General features: G+C 37.8%; 1 protein-coding gene across 1 annotated transcript in view; it reads left to right on the top strand.

The window, feature by feature from the left end:
* The window catches only part of LOC144975441 (uncharacterized), a gene marked incomplete in the record, with an annotated part of 9,166 nt that extends 1,669 nt beyond the window's left edge, over positions 1 to 7,497 (top strand). Inside the window, 2 exon segments of the mRNA XM_078919507.1 lie at positions 4,000 to 4,203; positions 4,687 to 7,497. Of these exon segments, the coding sequence (XP_078775633.1) occupies positions 4,000 to 4,203; positions 4,687 to 5,969 (1,487 nt within the window).
* Positions 7,498 to 10,281: the final 2,784 nt, after the last annotated feature.

Below are 10,281 nucleotides of genomic sequence, written 5' to 3'. Positions count from 1 at the left end.
ATAGATGTAGATAGATAGATATGATAGATAGATAGATAGATAGATAGATAGATAGATAGATAGATAGAATCAAATGACAACTCACACATACATACTACACACGCACGCACTCACACACACACACACACACACACACACACACTCACATATAGACACAGCATAATATTATAATATTGTACATATCAATCATGACAGCCTTGACTGTGTACACAACAATAACAATTTATCGACTTTCTCTCAGAAAGACAAGATAAGTCTGAGTTCGGTACTCTTTCGTGCTCTGAATAAACACAATTTTAAAAAGTTTGGCCAGAAAACTCGTCCTCAACTATCGATCAATTAACACGAACCTCATCTTGTCAAAAACTCTCGAACCTGGGACTTTCTTGAAGCCTGCTGTTTGAGAGTTTTTGACAACAAGATGTCATTTTAATTTATCGACATTAGAATGACGAGATTTATGGCCAAACTTTTTTAAATGTCATTTTTTTTGTTTCTTTAATTTTACGACAGTTCCAGAATGTAATTGATCTCATCTCATCACGGGCGTGGCACTCACATATTGTTCGAGTCCTTGGCACCTCGTAAGAGTTGTGTCAACTCCTCATTCTTTCATCGATTTCCCGACAGTGGAACTTCGTTAAACCGGCAGCTCCTCGTTTAAGATTTTCGCTTCTAGATCGGATGGTTAATTTATTGACTCCTAATCAAATTATGAAAATGGACAAAACTAAGATCGTATATCAGTTCCCCCCCCTCTCTCTCTCTCTCTCTTTCTCTCTCTCTCTCTCTCTCTCTCTCTCCCTCTCTCTCTCTCTCTCTCTCTCTCTCACACACACACACACACTCACTCACTCTATCTGTCTATCGCTCTCCATCTCTTTCACTTACATATGCAAACACAAACACACACACACACACACATTCTCTCTCTCTCTCTCTCTCTCTCTCTCTCTCTCTCTCTTACGCACTCTATGTCTATCTGCCTCTCTTTCTCTATCTCTCTCACGCACATTTACATGCAATCTCTCTCTCTCTCTCTCTCTCTCTCTCTCTCTCTCTCTCTCTCTCTCTCTCACGCACTCTATGTTTATCTGCCTCTCTTTCTCTATCTCTCTCACGCACATTTACATGCAATCTCTCTCTCTCTCTCTCTCTCTCTCTCTCTCTCTCTCTCTCTCTCTGATTCTTTTCCTTGTATTTTTCTTTCTTGCTTTGTCTTTATAAATTAAATTGAAGTTTCTTTTTCCGTTTATTCTTTTTATTTATAGCATGATGAATAATAAAAAAAATTAAAATAAAATATTGAGCTTTTATAATATAGAGCAATATATACTAAACGTGCTCAAAGCGCATGTTGGACGTGACAAGAACTTGGTAGGCGATATTACAATTTTTTCTTTTCCGGACAGACACAACGTTGTGAACAGCCAGGTACTCATTTTACACATGAGTACGGTGAGAGAATGTGAGTAAAGAGCCTTTTCCAAGCATTCAACTATGCGCCGTGCTCAATTCGTAGGGCACTCACTTTTCTTCTCTGATGACCCCCCCCCCCCCCCAACCCTCGCCGCCCCTATCCTGTTCACATGTCCACCCAGCTGCTGCTGCGCCTGTATAATCTGACAAAAAGTATTTTGTGACAGACTTGCGTCCTATCCAAGAGATCTTCTTCTCGTACCAAGTCTGTGCCAGACATCGGTGATCATGGTAGGTACGCCATTCATCTCTCTGATCAGATAACCTCAGAAAACTAATATTATTCTTCTCTTTCTTTGTCACAAAGCTGTTCAAACGATTCAAATATGTTTTTCTTGGTCTCTCCTTTACCCTTTTTACCTTCTATCTTTTCTTTGAGAGCAAGATGTTCAATACATTTATGTCGATTTAGGTGCCCTAAAAATTGCATTTGTATTTTTCTTATTGTACGAATTAGTAACCTTTTAGTTTCAGCTTGCTCTAATACTTCTTCAATAGTTTTCTTCTCTGTCCATGAGATTCTTAACATCCTTCTAAAGAACCACATTTCTCGCTGCCTCCAGTTTCTTTCTAATGTCTTCTGTAATTGTCCAGCTTTCACAGCCATATAATAATACTGACCATACATAGGCCTTCAAAGCCCTATGTATTGTTGTCAGTGAGATATTGTGGTTTTTGAAAATTGGACTCATTTTATTAAAACTATCTCTAGCTATTGCAATTCTACGTTTTATTTCTGTGCTACATCTGCCATCTGCTTCGCCAAAGTCCCGGGTTTGAGAGTTTTTGTCAAATGTGTTTTTCCAGAGTACGGCAGCATAACCTTTTTGAAAAGCACATTTTCAGAGACGATTTAGTTTTAACCAGTTACTTGCCGTACAATGGAAAAACTCGTATTTAAATATTTGGCCAGAAAACTCGTCCTCCAAACATCGATCGATATAAATGACCATCATTTTGGAAAACAAAAAACAAAACAAAACAAAAACAAAAAATCTCTCAAATCTAGGACTTCGCGAAATTGGCCAAACTTCAATTGAAAAAAAAAAAAAGGGGGGGGGGGGGGAGTGAGGGTGTGCAGTTTTACCAAAGAGGGAGGGGGGGGGGGTCTACAATTTGACTAATGATGGGGGGCAGTGCGCAATTTGACCAATCAATATTTTTTTAAAGAGGGGGGGGGGGGAGTTGAGAGAATGTGAGTAAAGAGCCTTTTTTAGGCTTCTAATCCGAAAGCGAGTGTCATAACACTAGACCACATAACCACACAACATCAATGATATCATTGGATGCAAATAGATTTTTCAGCATCATTTTGATCCCGACATAATACTGCGTTGAGGAGATGGCTGGATCACATTTGAAGGACGATTTTTCTAGCCAGAATTTTAACATTGTGTTCTGCACGGCAGAAATCTATACAGTATACAGACATATCGAATGGCACAGTGCACTTTCGTGGAGTGTTATCGATCTTACAAGTTAGAGACATCTTCTGACATTCAAAGTAATGAGCACTCTCCTTTCGTGTAAACGTGGTAGTTGGTAATCTGTTATGTAATAGTTATAGTAAAGAAAATAATAATGCTTGTATGAAAGTACACATCTCGTCTGATGACTCAATGAAACTATCAGACTATAATTTTTGTAAACATCTATGATGAAACTCGATTGTTGTTTACATTGTAGCAGTAGCAGTTTTTTTTTCGTTGTAGTTGCAGCAGTAGTAAAGTATTGGATTATAATTATATAATAGGTCGCGTCGATTTGAAATAATTTGAAGAAGAATGTCAAAGATGTTTACATTGTAGAAGATGTATAAGAATTAAAAATACCAGATGACGCCATTTTATTGACTGCGGAATTAGGTTGTTGACATCTCTTTGTTTTATTGAAATACCGTGTGTATGATTAATGTTTTGTTTTCATCATACTCTATCGTTTTTTTCGTTGTTGTTTCTTTGTTTGTTTGGGTTTTTTTTTTTTTTTTTTTTTTTGGGGGGGGGGGGGGGGAGGGGGTTGGCTCTTTTATTTGTGGTATGGGTGAGATCATTGATGGAAGGGTAATAATAAAAGTATTATTGAACTCCAGTGTTTAGAATTTCGAACTCGTTCCCACTGCGCGCTCCCAAAATCGCACATGGGCATAATACCAGACCTGTCTACAATTTTTTTTAAATCGTAGAATTTATTAAATTTCGGCAAGCATTAATAAGTCATCAAAAAAGTCTTGAAAATGAAAGTTGTTGCCAGACTGCATAATTTTAAGGATTTTGAAGTGTTATCTATTCCTTGTGAGGGAACATTTCATTGTTGATAATTAAAGTTAACTATCGCGACTACAGTTTTCATATCCTAAAAATTACGAATTTTTCAATTTCCAAGTAGGCAGGTCTGCTCATAATACATAGCGTTGTGAGGTGCTGGTTGACAATGTATATGTTTTTAGACGACTGGATAAATAATTTGTCCTTTTTTAAATCATATCCATTAACCATTTTGTGTTTATTTTTCCAACACCAGACAAAACCATGTGCTGGGATATTCCATGTGCTGCAGGGGAGAAGTGCTGTCACGCGATGGATCTCAACATGAGCTACTGTTGCTCGGATATCAACGGGTTCGTTGTACTGGGCCTGATGGTTGGAGGGGGCCTGACTATCGCGCTCTTTATCGTCATTTGTTATCTGTGTATGAGAAGGGCTGAGAGGAGGCTTGAAGAAGAAGGTAATCGAAACAAGAGCTGCCCTGCGGCTAACGCCGGCTATTTCATTCCTTTAAAATGAATCATAAAGAAAAATCCCCAATGTTTGTTCATTCATTAGTGAGTAAACCTTGGGTTTATTCATTTGAAAGTTTAGCTTCCCGTTGAATGAACAGAAAGATGTCGTCCGCCCATTGCAAAATTTGATTTGAACAGTATTTCTAAAACAATGAACACACTTGTGTCTAGTTGTTGTTATTTTACATTTTGAATATACTTTGAACACAATTTAATTATTTATTTATTCTATTCCATACATTCATTTTTCTATTTATCCACCTGTTTTTGTTGTTGTTTTTTTGTTGTTTTTTTTGGTGTTTTTTTTTGTTCACATAAAGAACATATTCGAATTTACTTCAAATGTTTGTTGAAGGGGAAGGAATGTGTGGTTAAAAAAAAGTATAGATACTTCTGCTTATACCCGACTCTCTCATTTTAATCCACAGCAAAATTGGAAGCATTAAAGAACTTGAGAAACACAGCTATGCTCGCAAGAGCGCTTGACAACAGCACTGACACAAGCGATGCCTCTAACTCTAATCAAAGTCCGTCGACCTCCTCCAGCACGGACTCTCGACACTTCAACAATCTCAACATTCCCCCACCAGCATACGAGCAAGTTATCGCCCCTGACTATCTTATAAACCACCCTAATCATATTCTTCGATTCCACTCACGTGATACACTCCAATTGCATACGTCACATTCAGATTATCATGACGTTACAGCTATTGCGTTGCGCGGTGAGAACAATGGTAGCAATAATACTGTCTATGACGGGCCTCCATCTTATGAAATGCCTCCTCAAGCAAAATACTACAACCTACCTCCATTACCACCCGTTTTGGAATCAATGGACAAACTACCAACATACAGTGAATGTATTGGGCATGTTCCACAAAACCAATATTATACATCTGCAGACACGAGTAATTCGTCACCAGAAACTACCCCGAATGGCGGAGCTGCATGGGGTGGGGAATCCATAGAATTTAGAGACGAAACTAGACGAACTAGCTCATCTCATCGGCCTATGTGTATTCCAATAAGCCAAGAACATCCAAACGTAAGTACGTTGTCATTCCCGTTGAGATTATCTACACCCACTCAGGTAGATGACGGGACGGGTATTGTCGTTGCTTTGCAGACTGGTGTCCGTCAGATCTCCGTAAACGTAGAAGAGCAAGCAGAAGCAACAGCATCAGACATGTCAACCTCATGTCAAGATTCAGTGACGGAGGAACGGAATCAGATTCCAACGTCAGAAAATTCTACTCTTGAACAAGCGCTTCGGTGTCCAGAGGAAGATCAAGTACTTAATTCGACACCAGCTCCTGTTTCCCGCCGCCAGATTTCTTCGGAAGAAGACACAAATCAGCATTTGACCCAAGCAATGCTGAAATCAGATTCAACTTATTTCAACGAGGAAGAGATGTCGACAGAAGACTGTGGCGAGGCTGTTTCAGCAGAAAATGATGGCCACGGAGATGACGAGGAAGCAAAAGAAGAAGAAGAAGAAGAAGAAAAAGAAGAAGAAGAAGAAGAAGAAGAAGAAGAAGAAGAAGAAGAAGAAGAAGAAGAAGAAGAAGAAGAAGAAGAAGAAGGAGAAGAAGAAGAAGAAGAAGAGAGGGAGGAGGAGGAAGAGGAGGAACAACAACAACAACAACAACAACAATCGGATAACAGTTACGGTACTCAACCTGAGTCCGAACTCCATTCAACAAATTAATAAGCAGGATTGATGAAGTGGAATTATTTGAAGCTTTTGGGTCGGGCATGGAAGGATACATGTGACCCCAAACGGGTCATTGTTACCAACCCGACATTAAACTTTTGATTTGACTAAGCACTGTGCACCAGCAAGGTCAACAGACTGAGTAGCTTCGGCTGTGCCGTTTTTATCTCGTGAAAGTGAACCATTCTTTCTATTGCGAGAAAAGACTCTTTTCGTGGTTTGATCTCTTTGTGATCTTAGCCACAGTGTGTTGATCGGTTACATACTCACTACAGTCAATAATATGTAAAAAAAAAAGTAGGCACAATATTTGACTACCGTCAAATGGGGAAACTTTGCCTAAAGGGGAAACTTTACCTCTTGAATTTTGGACCAAGACGAGATTGTTTGAACCAATAAGGGGATTTTTTAGTCTTGTAATTATGTATTTCCTTTTATAAAAATTCAAGTCTTTTAACTGGTACAATAACTGCACCAAAGCTGAGGTAATTCAAAATGTTTCAAATTCACAGAGGCAAAGTTTCCCTTTGAGGCAAAGTTACCCCAATTGACGGTGCCATCTGTTGTTCTATAATTATAACCAACGTTCAAAGTGTGGGTTCAAAGTACAATCCAAGTGTGCTTATTCACAAATTAATACATATCATGCATGTCGAGTGAAATCATATATTTATAAAAAGAAAAGGATGCTACTATTAATATTTCTTTTATTTTTTACTCTCATTCCTTTTGATTCAAGATTAAATTTTGTTTAATCATTGCTGTAATAAAGTCAATAAGTCGAATTCACAACATAATATAACAAAACATTCATGACTTCGAACCATTCCATTCATAAACTAAGGACTAAGACGCTTCAACTATCTACGTCCACCAGCCCGCATTATTTCAGTGTTGTCAATTGGATTCAGTAGTCTGATGTCACGCCGCCCGGCAACGGCGGCCATCTTGGTTCTAAACAAAGAAAATCATTACTTTTTATTCTTCATGCTGGCTAGAACTTTTCATATGCCTTGTGATCAGAACGTGTAAAAGTCAAAACATGATCAAATTTATGGGGGTTTTTTCCTCTGGATACGCTTTTATGCTCGCCGGGGAAATAAATCATACGGGCCTCCGCCATTGTTCCGATAGTTTAGAGCCAGTTACTAAGTTACCATGCGTCATTAGGAAGGAAGAGACGTTACGACTGTTGAAGAGTATTATTGACTATGATTATTATTTCTTTCAACCCCGCCGTAATTTTGATAATATTGGTTCCTACCTTTTGAAAATATCACACTATATTTTGACATGTCTATCTTTGCTGAAATTTCAAAATCTCTTCGTCGGATGGTATGTCAAGAAAATTTCCCTCTCTGAATTTAAAAATCTCTTCATCGAATGGTATGTCAAGAAAATTGCCCTCTCTGAATTTCAAATCTCTTCATCGAATGGTATGTCAAGAAGAGTGCCCTCTCTGAATTTCAAATCTCTTCATCGAATGGTATGTCAAGAAGAGTGCCCTCTCTGAATTTCAAATCTCTTCATCGAATGGTATGTCAAGAAAAGTGCCCTCTTTGAATTTCAAAATCTCTACATCGAATGGTATGTCAAGAAAAGGGCCCTCTTTGAATTTCAAAATCTCTTCATCGGATGGTATGTCAAGAAAAGTGCCCTCTCTGATTTTCAAAATCTCTTCATCGAATGGTATGTCAAGAAAAGGACCCTCTTTGAACTTCAAAATCTCTATATCGAATGGTATGTCAAGAAAAGTGCCCTCTCTGAATTTCAAAATCTCTACATCGAATGGTATGTCAAGAACAGTGCCCTCTTTGAATTTCAAAATCTCTACATCGAATGGTATGTCAAGAAAAGTGCCCTCTTTGAATTTCAAAATCTCTACTTCGAATGGTATGTCAAGAAAAGTGCCCTCTTTGAATTTCAAAATCTCTACATCGAATGGTATGTCAAGAAAAGTGCCCTCTCTGAATTTCAAAATGTCTACATCGAATGGTATGTCAAGAAAAGTGCCCTCTTTGAATTTCAAAATCTCTTCATCGAATGGTATGTCAAGAAAAGTGCCCTCTTTGAATTTCAAAATCTCTACATCGAATGGTATGTAAAGAAAAGTGTCCTCTCTGAATTTCAAAATCTCTTTATCGAATGGTATGTCAAGAAAAGTGTCCTCTTTGAATTTCAAAATCTCTACATCGAATGGTATGTAAAGAAAAGTGTCCTCTCTGAATTTCAAATCTCTTCATCGAATGGTATGTCAAGAAAAGTGCCCTCTTTGAATTTCAAAATCTCTACATCGAATGGTATGTCAAGAAAAGTGCCCTCTTTGAATTTCAAAATCTCTTCATCGGATGGTATGTCAAGAAAAGTGCCCTCTCTGATTTTCAAAATCTCTTCATCGAATGGTATGTCAAGAAAAGGACCCTCTTTGAATTTCAAAATCTCTACATCGAATGGTATGTCAAGAAAAGTGCCCTCTTTGAATTTCAAAATCTCTACATCTAATGGTATGTCAAGAAAAGTGCCCTCTTTGAATTTCAAAATCTCTACATCGAATGGTATGTCAAGAAAAGTGCCCTCTCTGAATTTCAAAATCTCTACATCGAATGGTATGTCAAGAAAAGTGCCCTCTTTGAATTTCAAAATCTCTTCATCGAATGGTATGTCAAGAAAAGTGCCCTCTTTGAATTTCAAAATCTCTACATCGAATGGTATGTAAAGAAAAGTGTCCTCTCTGAATTTCAAAATCTCTTCATCGAATGGTATGTCAAGAAAAGTGTCCTCTTTGAATTTCAAAATCTCTACATCGAATGGTATGTAAAGAAAAGTGTCCTCTCTGAATTTCAAATCTCTTCATCGAATGGTATGTCAAGAAAAGTGCCCTCTCTGATTTTCAAAATCTCTTCATCGAATGGTATGTCAAGAAAAGTGCCCTCTCTGAATTTCAAATCTCTTCATCGGATGGTATGTCAAGAAAAGTGTCCTCTCTGAATTTCAAATCTCTTCATCGGATGGTATGTCAAGAAAAGTGCCCTCTCTGATTTTCAAAATCTCTTCATCGAATGGTATGTCAAGAAAAGTGCCCTCTCTGAATTTCAAATCTCTTCATCGGATGGTATGTCAAGAAAAGTGTCCTCTCTGAATTTCAAATCTCTTCATCGGATGGTATGTCAAGAAAAGTGTCCTCTCTGAATTTCAAATCTCTTCATCGAATGGTATGTCTAGAAAAGTGCCCTCTCTGAATTTCAAAATCTCTTCATGGGATGGTATGTCAAGAAAAGTGCCCTCTCTGAATTTCAACATCTCCTCATGGGATGATGATATAGCCGGAAACGTGCCCTCTTTCCAGTGGCGGCATGTGTAGAGAAGCACCAATTCTCTTACTAAATGATACCAATCAGACAATAAACGTTCAAGATTACATATAGATTTGTGTGTTGGTACGTTATGTCCAGCTGGCGGATGCTGTGAGTGTTTTTAAAACTAAACACATAGCATCACATTAATTCTTTAAAATACATACCTAATAATAACTTTGTTTTGTTATATTCTCAAATCACCATTGATTGCATTCTCTCGAGTTCAAGCGTTTTCTCATCGAAGTAAGGACCGTACTTCTGGCATTTCGATTCATTTTGTTTTTCTTTCTTTATTTTTTAACCAGTTAACTGCCGCCCATTGGAAAGACACGTATTTAACAATTTAGCCAGAAAACTCATCCTTCAAATATATATATATATAATATATATATATATATATATATATATATATATATATATATATATATATACTGAAAACTTATATAGCCCTATAACTCCGAGACACCAGTCTCTAAGCGCTTAAATTTCAAATCAATTTGGCTGAAACATTCACACACACACTCATTCACACACACAAGCACACACACACCCACACAACCACATACAGACAACACACAACACAAACCAGACCTATCTTGCTTCACATACCATCTACTAAACAGATATGTTTTAAGCGAACGTTTAAAAATAGACAAAGATTCTTTTTCACGAATGTGGTAAGGCGTTCCAAACAGAGGGTCCGAGATGAGAAAAGGATCTCATTCCAGCATTTTTCAGTTTTCGCGAGGGACAACTAGTTTGGTGGAATCACTGGCCGAACGTAAGGAGTGGAGTTTTGAATATATTTCAATTAGTTCCGAAAGGTAGGAAGGGGCAATACTTTCAAGACAACGATACAAACTAAAACACAAGCTTTGAATTAAATCCTTTTCTCAACATGCAGCCAATGCAGGTCATGAAGCAAAGGTCTGGCAGAATCGCACCTACGC

The sequence above is a fragment of the Berghia stephanieae genome, chromosome 6, assembly GCF_034508935.2.
Source record: "Berghia stephanieae isolate SIO BIC M18660-M18661 chromosome 6, UCSD_Bste_1.3, whole genome shotgun sequence".
Taxonomy (NCBI): Eukaryota; Metazoa; Mollusca; class Gastropoda; order Nudibranchia; family Aeolidiidae; genus Berghia; species Berghia stephanieae.
Note: the sequence above shows the minus strand (reverse complement) of the source record. Positions and strands in the feature narration are given on the sequence as shown.